Below are 18184 nucleotides of genomic sequence, written 5' to 3'. Positions count from 1 at the left end.
ACTCGCTGCAGTCTTCCGACGACTGCTCACCTCCTAAGAGAGGCAAAGCGGTACCGCATCAGGCAGTCACACCGTCTGTTGCCGCACCTGCTCCTGTAGACCCTAAGTGGTCTGTGCTGCAGACCATGCAGTCTCAGTTAACGTCATTGATGCGGGACTTTCGTGCGGAGAAGGTTGACACTGCACCAACCTCTAGCCTACAACCAACACGGTTGTGCGTCCTGTGGACGCTGAGGCAACCTTCTGCCGCACTCCAGCTGAGAGAGTCCCGCCACCCATGCGTTCCAGTGTACCCTGCCAGCCGCATGTTGACGTTCAGTAATGCACGGAACCTTCTGTTGACGTTCGCGAGGTACAACAACAGTCTAAGTTGTTTTGTTTTGACGCGGTGCGTCAACCTCCGCATCCTAGAGTTGTTTTGACTGCTCAGTATAGACAGTCAAAGCAGTCTCGAGTGAACACTGTATGTCCTCACGCATCTGTTGTGGTTGACAGTTCAGTTGTTGACAGTTCACAGACTGTCAAGCAGTTACATGACGTTGCCTTCTGGTCTGCTACTAATGCACCAGTGCTGTATGTCCTCACGCACCTGTTGTGGTTGACAGTTCAGTTGTTGACAGTTCACAGACTGTCAAGCAGTTACATGACGTTGCCTTCTGGTCTGCTACTAATGCACCAGTGAGAGACTCACTGAGATAACCTAGCTTTTATCGGACAAGGTTCCTGTAGATGAGAAAGTGCTGTTCTCCCTCCTACTGATATTCCTTTGAGGACTCTGTCATTTGGAGAGGAGCCTTAAGCTTCTTAGCCTCCTTTGGACTTTAATTAAATCATGATGATTTTTTAAAGATCTTCGTCCGGATCTTGTAACTGCTGCTCCTCGTTCGCCTAAACGTCAGAACTTACACTAGGCCTAGCTACTTCGAAGCCGTTGTTGTTAAGCTAGTGCTCTCTCGCTCTCCTAGAGAGCGTTACGTTGGCTAGGCGACTGGTTTTTGCACCAGGAGGAGTTTTAGGGATTCAGCCTTTGATTTCCCTTCTTTTAAACTGGCTTATAGAGCGAGAGTCTGATAGGACACGAGAGAAGTTCTCGGCTTGGGAGTTCATGCCTCTGCCCAGATGGATTTCTCAATTCTGGTAGACTCGCCCTGGCGCCTAGCCAGGAGACGCTCCAAGTTGTTTACAGGTCAACTTCTCAACTTTTGTCGAGCCTTTGAAGTTTTGCTGTACTATTATGTCACACATAACAAGGCTTCCAGGGATGGTAAATGGTTCCGCCTCAGTCGCTAACCCCGTCTGTTGCCACACCTGCTCCCGTAGACCCTAAATGGGCTTTGCTGCAAGACATGCAGTCCAAGCTTGTGTCCTTGATAGAGGACTTAAATGCGGAGAAGAACCTTCTGGCCAACAACCTTCCAACCGGTTGGTTGTGCGCCCTGTTGACGCTGAGGTAACCTACTCGTGTCTGCCAGTTGAGGTGGTTCCTCCTTCTGGCCAACAACCTTCCAACCGGTCGGTTGTGCGCCCTGTTGACGCTGAGGTAACCTACTCGCGTCTGCCAGTTGAGGTGGTTCCTCCACCGATGCGACCCAGTGTGGGTTGCCAGTCGCACGTTGACGTTAAGCGACGCTCGGAGGTGGTTGTTGACGTTCAGTGTGTCACTAAGACGTTCAACAACCAGCAGAGGTGACTTGTTGTGACGCAGTGCGTCATCCACAGCAACCCGGTAGGGTGTTGACTGCACACCCAGACAGTCTAGACAGTTTCGGGTTGACGCTGTACTTCCTCGCGCACCCATGGTTGCTGACAGTTCACAGACTGTGCAGCAGTGCCATGATATTGCGTCCGGCTCCATCACGCATCCACCAGTGCGACCGGATTCAGCGAGTCAGACGTTGCCCACTCCGTTGCCGTTTCCTCATCAGTTTCGGATGAGGAACCCTCTGATGAGGACGTTGCTGAACAAGACGATCAACCCCCAGCCCTGCTATCCATCCAGAAGATGCTGAAGAAGGAACGCTGCCCAGTCAGGTTGTGGACGAGTCTGGTAGGGACACTGTCATCCGTGGATCAATTTGTGTCACTAGGAAGACTACACCTCCGTCCTCTTCTATACCATCTAGCTTTTCACTGGAAAAAGGACAAGACGCTAGAAGCGGTCTCGATCCCGGTTTCCGGAAAGATAAAGTCTTGTCTGACTTGGTGAAAGGACTATATCAACCTTAGAGAGGGTCTTCCCCTGACTGTTCAGACTCCCAACCACATTCTCTTCTCGGACGCATCGGACGTAGGCTGGGGTGCGACATTAGACGGTAGGGAATGCTCGGGATTATGGAACTCGAGTCAAATGACAATGCATTTCAACTGCAAGGAGCTACTGGCAGTACGTCTGACCTGGAAAAGCTTCAGGTCTCTCCTTCAAGGCAAAGTGGTGGAGGTGAACTCGGACAACACCACGGCTTTGGCGTACATCTCCAAGCAAGGAGGGACCTACTCTCTGACATTGTACGAGATCGCAAGGGACCTCCTCACCTGGTCAAGAGGTCTAGACATATCACTAGTAACGAGGTTCATCCAAGGCAACTTGAATGTCATGGCAGATTGTCTCAGTCGGAAGGGACAAATAATTCCAACAGAATGGACCCTCCACAAGGATGTATGCAAGAGACTTTGGGCCACCTGGGGCCAGCCAACCATAGATCTCATCGCAACCTCGATGACCAAGAGGCTCCCAATATTTTGCTCACCAATCCCGGACCCAGCAGCAGTTCATATAGATGCCTTTCTACTAGATTGGTCACATCTAGATCTATATGCATTCCCTCCGTTCAAGATTGTCAACAAGGTACTGCAGAAGTTCGCCTCTCACGAAGGGACAAGGTTGACGCTAGTTGCTTCCCTCTGGCCCGCGAGAGAATGGCTCACCGAGGTACTTCGATGGCTAGTAGACGTTCCCAGAACACTGCCCCTAAGGGTGGACCTTCTACGTCAGCCACGCGTAAAGAAGGTACACCAAGGCCTCCACGCTCTTCGTCTGACTGCCTTCAGACTATCGAAAGACTCTCGAGAGCTAGAGGCTTTTCGAAGGAGGCAACCAGAGCGATTGCTAGAGCAAGAAGAACATCCACCCTTAGAGTCTACCAATCGAAGTGGGAAATCTTCCGAAACTGGTGCAAGTCAGTATCTGTATCCTCGACCAGTACCTCTGTAACTCAAATAGCTGACTTCCTCTTATACCTGAGGAAAGAACGATCTCTTTCAGCTCCCACTATCAAGGGTTACAGAAGCATGTTGGCATCAGTCTTCCGTCACAGAGGCTTAGATCTTTCCAACAATAAAGATCTACAGGACCTCCTTAAGTCTTTTGAGACCACGAAGGAGCGTCGTTTGGTTACACCTGGTTGGAATTTAGACGTGGTACTAAGATTCCTTATGTCAGACAGGTTCGAACCGCTACAATCAGCCTCCCTGAAAGATCTCACCTTTAAGACTCTTTTCCTGATATGCTTAGCCACAGCTAAAAGAGTCAGTGAGATTCATGCCTTCAGCAAGAACATCGGATTCTCATCCGAAACGGCTACATGTTCTACAACTTGGTTTTCTAGCCAAACACGAGCTGCCTTCTCGGCCTTGACCAATATCGTTCGATATTCCAAACTTATCGTATGGTTGGAAATGAACTAGAAAGAGTCTTATGTCCTGTAAGAGCTCTTAAGTTCTATTTAAAAACCTTTACGAGGCCCGTCTGAAGCTTTATGGTGTTCAGTTAAGAATCCATCTTTGCCTATGTCAAAGAATGCTTTATCCTATTTTATCAGACTGTTAATTCGAGAAGCTCATTCCCATCTGAATGAGGAAGACCAAGCTTTGCTGAAGGTAAGGACACACGAAGTTAGAGCTGTCGCAACTTCCGTGGCCTTTAAACAAAATAGATCTCTGCAAAGTATAATCGACGCAACCTATTGGAAAAGCAAATCAGTGTTCGCGTCTTTTTATCTTAAGAATGTCCAGTCTCTTTACGAGAACTGCTACACTCTGGGACCATTCGTAGCAACGAGTGCAGTAGTGGGTGAGGGCTCAACCACTACAATTCCCTAATTCCATAACCTTTTTAATCTTTCTTTTGAAATGTTTTATTATTGTTTTTGGGTTGTCCGGAAGGCTAAGAAGCCTTTCGCATCCTACTTGATTTGGCGGGTGGTCAAAGTCATTTCTTGAGAAGCGCCTAGATTAGAGGTTTTGATGAGGTCCTGTTGTATGGGTTGCAACCCTTGATACTTCAGATCCTAGGGGTCGCTCAGCATCCTAAGAGGATCGCGAGGCTCCGTAAGGAAGACGTACTTAAAAAGGCAGAGTAATTGTTCAAGTCGACTTCCTTACCAGGTACATATTTATTTTATGTTTGTTATTTTGAATAACTGCTAAAATGAAATACAAAATACTTAGCTCATAATAATGTAAACATGTAATGCTGGTCTCTACCCACCCCCCTGGGTGTGAATCAGCTATATGATCACCGGCTAAGTTTAATATTGAAAAATGTTATTTTTATTAATAAAATAAATTTTTGAATATACTTACCCGGTGATCATATATTAAATGACCCTCCCTTCCTCCCCAATAGAGACCCAGTGGACTGAGGAGAAAATTGGTTCTTTGTTTGCTTGGAGTACTAAGTACCTGCTCGACAGATGGCGCTGTTGATGTACACCCCCACCTGCATAGCGATCGCTGGCGTATTTTGACCGTAGGTTTTTCTGTCGAGCAACAGAGTTGCAGATATATGATCACCGGGTAAGTATATTCAAAAATTTATTTTATTAATAAAAATAACATGTTTTGATGTTACTGTTTTTAGAATAATTTATTGTTAGTTTTTCGTCATCGCTTATTTCCTTTTTTTTCCTTTCCTCACTGGCTATTTTTCCCTGTTGGAACCTTTGGGCTTATAGCATCTTGCTTTTCAAATTAGGATTGTAGCTTGGCTAGTAATTATAATAATAATAGTACAGTAAAGGTTGATTGTTTCTGGGTTTTCTGCCTGTCCTGAATCAGGAACTGAAAGGTTAGTTATTTCCTTAGACTCCTTTTGGCTGGGGACATGAAGGCTGCAAATGAGGGCTATGTATGATTGATGGGATTATAGTGAAACAACAATATGATATTTAATGTTGAAAGGTATTACTAACCTAATTACTGTACTATTTCATTTTGTTCTTGTTATTATACTCAAATTTTAAACAGTCTTTACCTGTTAATATTCAGCATTTATATTGATGCATTACAAAATTGAAAGCAATCACTGATAAGGATCAAATAAAAGACAATTCATTGAGAAAAGAAATATATTTAAAAATGCTATCTTGTTTGCATGTATAAAAATGGAAATGAGGGAATTATGTTCTCTTCCTCCTCAATGAATATATTTAACAAAAGTGATGTGGTACTTGAATGTTTTATCCCTGCGGACTGCAGACTACACTGTGGTAACATGTGGCATTAATTTGATTACACCTTTTAAATTAATATTTTGATAAAATATGACTTTGGTACCTAATAATTGGATAATCACATTAGTGTCACCTACCCTTAGCAGTCGACAGTTAAATGTGTTTTATATCAAATTATACAATCTTTATAACACACACATGGTCCATTCACTTGGTATACTTTAATACACATGTTTTTACAGTGACCCACACTTTTAGATACCAAATATATATATATATATATATGATTATATACAAATATTTACAAATCATTTAAAAAAAAGGCATTAACAATATAAAATTTGGCAACATGGTTATGAAGGCTAAATGTAAAACTTACACCATAAGACCCAGCAAAAGGAAAAATAAGAGATCACATCTATGTCTCAGAACGATAAGAAAACTACTGCTAACTTAGCTCATAGGCACAAGCTAAGGACACTGGTACGCTTGGCTTTGGTTTGAGTTATGAACAAGTGTTTACAAAGCATATGAATGAGCTATAATTTTCATAAACTTTGAATTTCATTGATATATTTAATACAATTTGCTCTTACTGCAACATAAATGTTGAAGAACAATCCAGAAAGCACGAAAAATAAAAATTCCCTATGACAATTAGTGTGTGAATAAAATGCTAAGCTATCGCTTCACAATGAATTAATTGGAAGTTGGGCGCTAAATTTCAAATATACTCTATATTCACGGCAAAAATATAGCCCCATAACTAAATTAAGATAAATCAATGCCTGACTTACAGTTCACAATCAAAGGAATTATATATGGGTTAAATATATGGATTTTTTATGACTCACAATACTTAAAGCTTAAGCCACTTAAAGCCCAGACTCCTCTGCATGTATTTACATTACAGTATATAGAAACTCTGGAAGAACCATAATATGGAAGTGAAAAATGCCTCCACATGTACATTTGCTCTTATATAATATATAATATATATATATAGAACTCTGAAATATCAAAAGTAAATAATCCTACATGACATCATATGTAAACACAGCACAAACTTGGATTTACATTAAAAAAACACACACATTTTGAGCTACCATAAAAGGTATATGGGATAGTAATGATGGTGGGATAAAGTACTGTAATGAGATACTAACATTGAATCCCTGCTTTCCATCATTACCAGATGCCAACAATGTACAGAGTAGGAACCAAGGCCATGCTCTATACTCAAAGGAGTGGGACAGTGAAGTAGTAGCAAATTCTAGCTAATTTAATCTACAGGTTAACAAGATAGCTCAAAAATTAACCTAATCCCAATGGACTCGCCACAAAAAATTAGCAACACTGTAAGATCAATGTAGTCGGTTTATTTGCCAACATTCAAAATAATGAGGGCAGAAAAAAAAAAAATCTTTAGAATGACATTACATTACATTTAAGTGACTTGATTACACCTGATAGTTATAGCTACCAGATTTGACTAGATCCCAATCTTACCCGTGACTTTAAAAAAAGTTCAAGGCAAATTATTGATTCAACCCCCTTAAACAACATTACAAAATTGGTGCTTTCAGTCCACAGCTGTTCCACTGAACTGTAAACTACAAGCATTAGATTGTCGATTCTTAAATATTAGATTGTCGATTCTAAAGCATTCTCCATATTATCTAATGACGCATTATCCGAGTCTTGCTGTGGACTGGAATAATTGGCTGCCTCTTGTAACCTCATGAGCATACTCAGCTGAAAGAAAATATAATCATATTAGTTACAATACTCAAAGTAATATTGCATCTATGATTTCCTTGATACGCTCTTTACCAGTGCAAATATTGTATAGATGGTATTGGATTTAATGAAGGTAAAAAAAAAACAAGTCTAATAATCCACATCCTGTTAACAATTCACATGACTTTTAACATACCAGAGGGTCATTTTCTCCTTGATTATCATTTTTAAACTTGTCTTGGGAATTGGTTGTAACAGTTGGAGCAAGAGCGTCATATCCAACATCCTCAGGCCGCAAAGACAAAAGCGCTTGAGGTCCAGGATGATTTCCAGGTGGCCACGGGTAAGTCTCTGTAATCCAAGTACTGGGATCCTGGAAAATAGAAAACCATATTATTGTAATTTTTTTTAATTCTAACAAAGTATAATTAAAAAAACATGATTGTTTCTCAAATGACAAATTTGTTAGTCATTTGTATTTGTTCCCACACAAATAAAAAATTGTCGTCCTTTACTATAGGAGAATAGATAACAGCAAAGCTGCAACACTGTAATTAGGAAAAAATGCTTGGAACAAAAATAACCTCCGCCAACTAAGTTGGGAGGAAGTTGAAAGTCAAGGTCGACTGAATTAACCCTAACGCAAGCTGGTTTTGAGTAGTTATATTTTCATTTAGTTATTGAAAATATTGCTGTTTAGTTGCTCATTTGCCCTGTTTGTCTCATGAAGGATTCTTTATTTCAGGTTTGCTCAGTGCCCACCCCTAGTATGACTTGTTGGGGAGTAGAGAACTAACCGGATGTTTAGAATGTTCTTTAATATTTGTGGAGCTGATGATAAAGAGGCCAAATTGGTGAAGGTGTGCAAAGTTGAATACTGTTGAGTTTCTCATTTATCTTAAAAATGGCAATGTCTTGTTTTTATGAAGCTACATTCCAAATCTGGATGATGAATTCTATGATAAAGATGTGAATTGTAATTAATTGAAAGGCATAGAAGCTTTATATGTTGTATAATTTCAGAACGAAGAAAAGGCTCCATGAAGCCCAAGTACTTTGGTGAATAGCCATAATGTGAAATTGGAGTGCTTGATTCTGCCCTTAAATAAATGAATACCAGCACCTGCCAATTTCTAAGGTTAGTCTTAATATGCTACCTTCATATTACCGGTAGTTTGTTAACTTGTCCAGTAAATATTTCAACTGTTTAGTGGGAATGTACATTTTATTTCAACTGTTTAGTGGGAATGTACATTTTAAAAGGGGTTTCCTTTCCTTTTTTTTTTTTTTTTCCCAAAAACAGTCCAGTTTTCTAAAATAGGTGGTCAGTATAAACCTTAAAATAAATATAGGTTATGAACAATGTAATTTTCCCCTTAAGTCATTTATTATTTATATATATTTCTATTCCTCAACAGTGTCAGTAACGTTAATTTGAAGGTTATTCTAAAATAAATTCTTACTTGAAGATCTCAATTGCATTTTGGGTTTTCCTTGCCCACAACCAAATCAAGAGGGGGAGCTTAATGTTCATGTTGCCTTGATTATTCTGGCGTTGGAGAGGACAGACTTTCTCTCTGTCCGACTGGAAACTCAGATTTTTACAATTCTTTTGTGTTGTGTTATGCCTCCATCTAGGTAGGCATGACCAGGAACACCCCCAGAGGCCTGGGGTACTTTTATGAGCAGTATTGAGGTGCCTCATAGGTTATGCTGGTTTTGTATTGGTAATGTGTTCACTCAGGCCTCCCTTTGTGATCAGTGTAGGAGTTGCCATCCTCCCAGTGGGAAAGAACCCAAGGAGGAATTTTTTTCCCTTTTGGGGGTCATCTTCAAAGTTTGAAGAAGGCCCGGACAAGCTTTTTCTACAACTGGTACTCTTTCATCGGACTCTTTTCAAGTGACTTCCTCCATGGGACAGTTGAGCTTGGTCAAGGCCAATTTTCGCGAAGATCTTCAAGGTCATGTTATCAATGGCACACGCTAACGGGATCTGGCTACTACGCTGGATGATTGGCTGATCTTAGCAGTCAAAGGAAAGCCTTTTCTTCATAAAAGATAGGGTTCTCGCATTTTGTCAAGACCTAAGGGCCTTAGTAAACAAAGAAATGTGTCCTCATTCTGCAGGCCGTGGTCAGCCCTTCAAAAATTTCACCCTCTTCTTGAAGGATACCAAGTGGTGTTGATGAGTGACGACACTTTCGTAGTGTCCTACATCTCCAAACACGAAGGAACAATGTCTCACCAACTGTGCCAGTTATTAGTAAGGACCACTGAGTGGGCAGAAACCAACGCAGTTTCTCTCGACCTGTTTCATCGTGGGCAAGAAAAATGGGGTGAATAAACAAATTGAGCAGAACACAAATTATTTCTGCAGTGTTTGAGGACATGCTTTTACCCCTTTCTGCTTACTAAGACGGGTCCTGAACTGGGTCAGAGCATCCTTGAACTTGTGCATGACTAATAGCACCAAAGTGCCTACATATGGAGTGGAACAGAGGCCTTCTCCTGCTAACTGTTAGGACAACTGCATGTCAGGATTTATCACGGGGGTAGTGAATGTAAAGTTCCTTGAAGAGAGCACCTTACAAACTGATTAGGCGTGCCTCGGACAGGGACCTTACCCTAAAGACCGTGTTCCTACTCACGTTAACCTCGGCTAGATGGTCAGTGAATCGCATGGGCTCTCTGTTTACATCTCCCATTCAAGGTGGTAGAGTTTCTGGGCTGCCCAAAGGCAAGAGCCCGGGTCTTACACAAGGTAAGGCAATCTATACAGACAGACAAAGTGGTAGAGGCAGGTTTCGCTCTCCTTTGACCTTCAGTTCTTAGCCAAGACCTAGAACCCCTTGTTACTGGATCCCAAGTTTTTTAAGTCTTTTCGAGAGGTAAGTGAAGATTCTGATCAGTAGCTACTATGTTCTGTAAGGGTGCCGAGTGAGTGCTACCTTGAGAATAATGGGCTAACCCAGCCGGGTACCTCGCCAGCAGCACCTCTTTCTTACCATGGGGAGGACAAAGATGATGATTTCCAAGAACACCTTCTCCTTCTGGCCGAGAGAAATTATATCACAAACCTTATTGTCCCTTCCTTTGGAAGAGGTTGAGTGAAACCCCACGATGTCAGATCTCCCTAGCTTTTGCTCCGCATTACTTTAGAGGGATTTGACTCGCAGGTCCATGGACACATTCTCCCTGAGGATTGTAGTAGCTGCACAGCATGTGATCTGGAATTTTCATTCCTTTCAATGTTTCCCATTTAGGGACACAGCCTTATGTTTCCCATTTAGGGACACAGCCTTGAAAACCAGACAGCTGGACTTGATTGGAAGTTAGGTAAAATCACTTGACTTTCAGCTACTCCGTGTGTAGATACTTTTACACACGGAGTCTTTTCACCGCATTCCATACAAGTGGAGTGTGATTTACCCCCTGGCAAACTCAATTATCCATGATCTGCTCTTCAAGATTAGCTTTGACAAACTTTTCATTTCTTCTGTTGCTAGGCAATAGCCTTTAACTGCTGATACTCAGCTTAGTTTTCCTCCCATAAATAAAGAAAAATTTTGGCTATAAGTGGTTCTGAGGGGAGAGACACCCGTACAAGTACACTAACGAAAGTAAATGGCCCATTTCTCTTGGTCCACAGAGAATGATGACCTCCTGATGTATCTAGACATCTGTTTTGCTGCTCTTTGCTAAAACCCTCTCTCGAGTGTGTAGATGCTAGATAACCCTAGGTATGAGTCATAGCAATCCCACCAAGTTGTGGCATAAACAGGCGTGTGGTTGGCGTTGTAAGTATGAAAAGGGGAGAAAGCTTCCTTGGAAAATCTGTCAACAGCAGTAGGTCTGGTAACTACTCTACTTGTAGCCATAGCAGAGCTACTAAAGTCATCTACATGGTTCCACAGATGTTAGAAGTCGTCCTCAAATGCCGCCTCCAGTTTTGGTACCAGGGAGCATTAATTCGGAATTTTCCAGTTGAGGGATTGCAAATACGTTTACCGCTAGCAAAGCCCACAAAGTCATTATCATCTTTGGTTTCTGAGTTCAAAGAGCACTTCAATCGAACTATCAGAGTCTTCCTGCTCAGTTTGTCTGCCAGGATAATGTTCTTGACCTATAAGAAGTGGATTGAGGGGGAGATTGCATTCTTCATCCAGTGTAGGATTTCTATAGCTAGAATGCAAAGCTGCTGTGAAATAGTTAATGCCTTGTATGTTCAAGTATGCTACTACGGTCGTGTTGTCGCTCATCAACACCACCAAATTACCAGTAAGGAGCGGTTGGAAGTGCTGGAGGTCATTAGATGTCGTGTTTAACTCTTAGAAAGTTTATGCGACACTAACGATCCAACTCTTAACTACTCTATCCCGATGCTACATGTCACAGCAGATGTGCCCCTCCCCACATTCTTTCCTCGATGCATTCATCAACAACTTCAAATTCGGAGAAGGGGACAGGAGGTCTACTTTCTAAAGAAGGTTGTAATCTGTAGTCACCAGCTTCTGTTTCTTCTTCGCTCTTCCTCCATTGGAACCAACATTCTGGGATGATCTCTGCTTTACAACTAGTGGGACTTCAGCTGCCACTGAAGTGCATGCATGCAAAGGTGCCTGTTTGAGACCGGGTGCTCTAGTGAGGCCATTTAACCTAACAATAATTGCCACTGGTGTGCCTGCAACAAGTCTGCCTTAGAAATGGAAGCGCTACTAACCCTGAGTCTTGTTAAAAGATCCTACAATGGAACACTAACCCATTAACTGTATATCTCCACTCCCAAGTATACCAGGTTCTGTTAGGGCTCCAGAACTGACTTCTCTCAGTTTACCACAATTCTCAGATCATGAAAAAATCGAGAAGCTTGTCTTGGTGAAGAATGGTCTTTACAGAGTCTGCCAAAATCAGCCAGTTGTCCAGATAACGCAACAGATGGATCCCGTTGGAATGGGCCAAGGGGGAATATCTTGGTGAAGAATTTTGGAGGTGCTGATAGCCCAAAATAATACCTTGAATTAGTATACCTTGTCTGCCACTATGAATCGGATGTACTGAAATGCACATCCTTGAGGTTTACTGTGATCAATAAGTGAAGCGATCTTTTTGCTTGTCTGACCGTTACTATGAACCTACGGTCTTCAGTCTCAAAATGATTACTTGACAAGAAACGGTCAATTGTAGAAGTCTGAAGACTCGTCGCAGACCACCTGGAAAGTGCCCTTCTTCACCATGCCCTGATCTTAGCCCAAAAGGTTAGGACCTTCAATGATCTGTCAAGGATGAATTTGGGGATGAATAGAGTTGGTGAATGGGACAAGATAACTGGAGTGCATACACTTTATGTCCAGTGTTCTGCCCCATAAGACTTTTATCTCTTCGATTAACTCACCAGGAACTTGGTAATTTCCCCATTTGCAATATTGCAGGGAGAAGGCTCCTACTACTGGGGCATTGGCCTCCCTCTTTCCCCTTTGACCATATAAGGGAACCTTCTGAAGTTTCTGGCATTTCTCGGTGCATTGGCTAGGACAGAAACTGTCCTTGGAAGGCTTACATAGCACATCTATCTACAAGTGAGGCTCTCTGAACTACGGGAACCTGGGTATCATGATGTTATAGCTTGGTGGAGGAGGGAGTTTTGACTCTCATTCCTCCACTACTGCCACAACATTAGTGGGAAGACGTATGGCCTTCTAACAGAGGTGTTACACAGGTGGCAGATTTTCCTGTGAGGAACCTGCTTCTGGAATCTGGGGATAACAGCATTACATCTCTTCAGGACCCAGTTGGCCAATTGGTTTGCTGCATTATGGGTAAGGACATCCATCGCTTTGACACTCATCATGATGTCCTTGAAAACCCTACACTTTTCAGGATTGGACAGATCCAAAGTGGTGGCTAAATACCCCACTGCCATCCAGAAAGAGGCCGGAAGGGTCACGATTACAGTCCTCTCTACTACATTCAGGGCGTACGCCGCAGAAAAAACTATCGATGAGTCATCAGCTGATCTGCTTCAGGCTGAAACTGTTGGATCTAGAAGTAAAAAGAGTCAGGTTGGATACATTTTCTATAATACCTCCTCTGTCTGACAAACTGGGGGCAGAATAATTTTGGACACCTTCCCCACCCTAAGGAGTGTTGTTCCTAGTTGAGACCTGGGAGTCCACCTTGTCAAGAGTCTCAACTAACAAGATTAACCACAGCAACTCTGTGAAATATGTATTGGCTCTAGAAGCCTGGCCTAGTCTATCTATGGCCACCTTTCTCCCTTTCAGAAGGGAGCAAGGAGCCTTATCCAACTTACACAGGTTAGGCCCTGCAGAAAAGTTGACTCTGACCCCCCCCCCCCCCTCTTCAGGGTCAGGAGCTTAAGGACTCTTCCCAACATAGGTGTCAGATTCGTCAGAAAAGGCATCATCTTCCTCTTACGATGCCGCACCTGGATGGCATGGAGGAGGGTCAGAGATCATAATTGTCGTCAGGTTTGATCAGGGAACGGGGCCTTGAAAGGCCTCCAGGAACTTGAGACAAATAGTCTCCTGCTGGAAACTGGACTTGCCTCGGGGGGGCTCTTCTACAAGTCTGGAGGCCTGGTTCTTTAGGCCAATAGCTGTCCATTTCCCAGTAAAGGAAGCCAGGATCATAAGCACATCCTTAGACCCTATTGCCTCCTGTTGTGCTTCATCTGGAGACTTTGCAGCTTCTTGCTTCCTTCACAAGATATTGGAAGGAGGAATGATCTTCAACTCTTCCTGCCTGATCTGGTCTATGAACAAGATTTCCTTTGGCAATCCCTAGCCATGTTCATCCGTGGATGGAATGTATCCCCTGGAGGCATTGTCACCAGTCTAATCAGTCTACGCTTTCTTTGCTCCAGACTTGTTAGGATTATACCCAACTCTTCCCGCTATACTCAAACCAGACTACTGTCAAGGTTTTGGTGTGGAAAAAGTCATTTACATGCTTTGTCAAACTTCCATTTTAAATAATTATTGATATACAAGTCTTTATATATTAGGTACAGTAGTCGCTAACTTACAATGGGCATAGGCACCAAGAGGAGCGTCGCAAGTCGATCTTGACTTATGTCGAACAAGAAAGTGAAAGTTTCCGTAGATTTACCAAGCTGCGTTATGATTCGGCAATCACCTAAATGTTACTCTAGGTTAGACACATGCCATTAGAATGCACTTGGAAACCTACAAAGGTATTGCAAATACCGGATCCTAGCTCGCAGCTGTGCAGTGACACTCTCCTGCCGAGCTCTCCGAGCCAACACCTCCAGTAGCCAATCCTCTAAAGGGAATCCTTCAAGCCCCATGAAGGCCAAAGAATATGCAAAGCATCTTGCACGCCAGACCTTCTGAGAGGAAGCCCCAGCATTTTATCAGGGAAATGCAAAAGAGCTTTCTGCCTGGAAGATTGTCCCAACGTAAAAGGGCCATTGTTCTTACCTGATTCCCCTCCTGAGGAGGCCGACTGTGAAGAGGCAGAGGGGAGAGTACCAGGTGAGAGAGAGAGAAGTTAGGACTAATTTGACTTGGAGGAAGACCCCCAAAGGTGACAAATCCTTTTTGGACTTGTAACTCCCTCTGAGAGAATGGTCACTCATTGCAGGGAAAAGAAGGTGAAGTTCAGTCTCCCTATTGGATGTAAATGTGCCCCAACTATGTTCCAACACTCCGGGTGCATGTCTGGTATACCACACAGAGATACACACAAACATGCTGCCTAAAAAGAGAAAGGGGAAAAGTTTTACCTTTAGCCAAGTATCCAGAGCGTGGTTCATATGTGTTCACAACCAATGCTGAAATAGTGGTTCTTCAGCTCCCTCGTTGCTGACTGATAATAACCAGACACTTGTAAGCACCTCATTGAAAGTTTCAAAAACCATGTCCCAGCTTCGCTGAATATCATACTCCTACGTAAAGAACACGGGTTTGTATTCGTGTAGGAACAAATGTACTCTATTATGCAATACTGCTCAGTATGAACAAGGCAAAGGAATGCCTTATGGGTAATGGTTAAGTAGCAAGTGAACAAAAGAGTAAAATGCAAACAAATATTCAACTACCACTAGTTCTCCTTTAGCTAATGTGCCCATCAATCGGTGACATTAAGGCAATCATTAACGTCATCATTATTATCAGATTGTTTAACAAGAGTTGAAACAAGACTTGATAGCTTAGGCCCATAAGGTTTGCCTTTGGTAATATCCTTAAATTTTCTTTAAGTCATAAAACAATTAATTAACGAAAAAAAAATCACTATGTTCAGAATAACAGGGTTTGTCTTTGGTAAAATCCTCAAACTTTTCATTTAAATGGACTCGTAAAACAATGATTTAAGAATAAAACACCATGTTCAGAATAACAATCTCAGGATGGAAATGAGATTCAATTCTTTCATAAAGTTCAATTGTTATTCAGGTAGGTATCACAACTTTTAAAGTAAAAAAAGCTTATTCAATGCTCATACACGCTATACTAGAATGATTTAATTTGAACTATACCTCCCAAGTTGCTCTTTTTCCATACAGCTGAAGGCCCTCTCGAACAGCTTCAACCAGGTATGGTACAAGTGAATAATTCCACAAATCAGTGAACCACACTTGAGATCCTTCCAAAGACCCTGGACAGGAAAGGAACAGCCGAGGACCTGTAAATATGCACATACATATGAAAACATTAGAAAAATATACTACAGTAATTAAAGATTTTTAATAAACTGTATACAGCAAGAATTTTCCCGTAATAAATATTTGCATTTAAGAGTCATTAAAAAGCAAATGTTTTAAACTACAGTACTCACCAATTGTAACATCAGAAGACGAATGCGTTTCTAGGAACTTGTTTATATGACTCCAGCACCTTGGTAGCCAATCTAAAACTTGCTGAAGTTTAGGCAGCCGGGATCCAGCTTCAACTTCAACCTGTGTAAGCTTTCTCCGAGCAACACGACCAACTAATCCTTTAACTGGTTCCATGTGATTGGCCATCAGAACCCATCTGCTGGTCAGGGAAAACATATTGTTTATCAGTAAAGATATCTCTTTCTAATGAGCCTAAACATATTTCATGAACGATTCTTTCCACTTTTGTTCATAAGAGTGAAAGATGAAATAAATTGTATTAAAAATTACCAAAGCAACAAACCTGAAATTGTGGTGGAGCTGAAGGTTAGTAGTTGAGCAAGATGTTGTCTGGTTCATAGTGCCAATTATGTAAGGACACTGGGTGTATTTAGCACTAAGAAAGCCATTGAATACATCAGTAAGGGCTCCAGCATGATGCAAATTGTCCAGTATGATAACTAAAGGCAAATCTGAGGTGTTATTTTCACACTGGTCACTAATATGTGAAAGGTAGGCTCCTAAATCTTTTCCATTTTTATGGTCAACGCTGTTGGAAGAAAGATTTACATTAGTAGTGATAAAAATTGGATGATCTTGCTCTTCACCATCAATGAAAAATTGGTAATTAGTTATGTTTTCAAGTTAATAATATAAATAACATAAAGAATTGAATGCCACTTTATCTTAAAAATGTAAAAATCAAAGTTCAAAATTTTACTAAATTCACAGACCAATATAAAAAACTTACTTGAAAGTTGCTATATATCCTGGTGATGGATCTTTACCCATTCGTGTGACAAGATACTCTGCCATTTTTTGAGCTAAATAAGTTTTCCCCGTACCCGATGGGCCACATAATATAATCCTTCGATGCTCCGTCAATAATGAAACGTACCGATGTATGATGGACTTTGGAATCATTGTCTCAAAAGCCAATGCATCTACATGATTAATAGTAGCACCCTTCAGGATTATCTTAATATTCATTACTTCACCAACGAGATAACCACAAGGTAAAAGCTCAGGCGAGTCTGGATCACGACCTCTACTAATTTCTCCAATGTGGTACGACAGAATAGATTCAGCGCTAAGTCCTAAATTTGACACTGGATCAACTCTAAGAATATATTCTTTGAAGATACGTTTCACAAGACTATCTAACATGTCCCACTTTGTCTTTCCACTGACAGAAATTGCCCCAATAACACATTCACAAACTGTCACTCCATCAACTGGATTAATATATTTTTCATAATCTCCATGACATCCCATCATAACCATAATGCTTACTCGCTTTCCATCTTTGTCACTTGGATCTATCAAGATCACATCTGTTGCGTCGGGCATAGTCAATTCATCGCCTAAACTAAGTCTTTGTTCAACAGAGTCTGATACAGGAAGTGAACTTTGAGAAGAATTTAATGATTTAGATGAAACCATTCTATGAAGCCTTTCATTGTCTTGCTTTAAAGATACCATTTCATCACGCATTTTACTTATTGTTTCTTTCAGTGACTCTAGCTGATGGGCTGAGCTTAAAGCTTCTAAACGTATGTCGGTCAGCGCCATATCCTTTTCACGTAGCTGATACTTCAGGACTTCCACATCTTCTTTAACTGGAGTTTCCATACTTAATCTGCAAAATATTTTTTGGGCTAAAGTAAGACTTGTTTTGATATTACATAAAGCCATGCAAAAACAAAGTTGTGAATTTATATTTCCTCCATGAGGTACTGTATGATGCAAAACCTGTGTCTATTCAAGAAAATTCCCCAATAAATACTTAAAAATATGTAGAATACTCAAGAGAAAAGTTTGAAACATTATGGAGCAAGAAATGTGGTACAGAGTCTTATTTCTGATAATAAAAAAAGTAGTACTTTTGAAGTCTGAAATCTGTTGTAATAGTTTAGAAACATTAGCTTACACTTCTGCTAGTTGCATAAATAAAATTATAAACCTTAATGAGATATTTCTACAATATACAGGAAAGTAAGATTTCCTTTACAATAGAAAATGGTGATAAAATACATAAGCGTTAGACAGATATATAAATTTCACCGAGGAATTTGGTATTTAGACATGCTGTACTGTTCTATTTTTAGCAATTAAATTAAAAAAAAAAGGTTAAGCG

At 41.3% G+C, this 18184-nt stretch overlaps 1 protein-coding gene across 1 annotated transcript in view; it reads right to left on the bottom strand.

Moving 5' to 3' along the window:
* Positions 1-5337: 5337 nt before the first annotated feature.
* Positions 5338-18184, bottom strand: part of LOC137650218 (protein sickie-like) — a 312402-nt gene continuing 299555 nt past the window's right edge. Inside the window, 6 exon segments of the mRNA XM_068383450.1 lie at positions 5338-7205; positions 7387-7563; positions 15709-15854; positions 16008-16204; positions 16352-16597; positions 16799-17686. Of these exon segments, the coding sequence (XP_068239551.1) occupies positions 7095-7205; positions 7387-7563; positions 15709-15854; positions 16008-16204; positions 16352-16597; positions 16799-17686 (1765 nt within the window). The 3' untranslated portion in view covers positions 5338-7094.

The sequence above is a fragment of the Palaemon carinicauda genome, chromosome 11, assembly GCF_036898095.1.
Source record: "Palaemon carinicauda isolate YSFRI2023 chromosome 11, ASM3689809v2, whole genome shotgun sequence".
Classification (NCBI taxonomy): domain Eukaryota; kingdom Metazoa; phylum Arthropoda; class Malacostraca; order Decapoda; family Palaemonidae; genus Palaemon; species Palaemon carinicauda.
The sequence above is the reverse complement of the archived record's forward strand: the minus strand, read 5'-3'. Positions and strand labels throughout refer to the sequence as shown.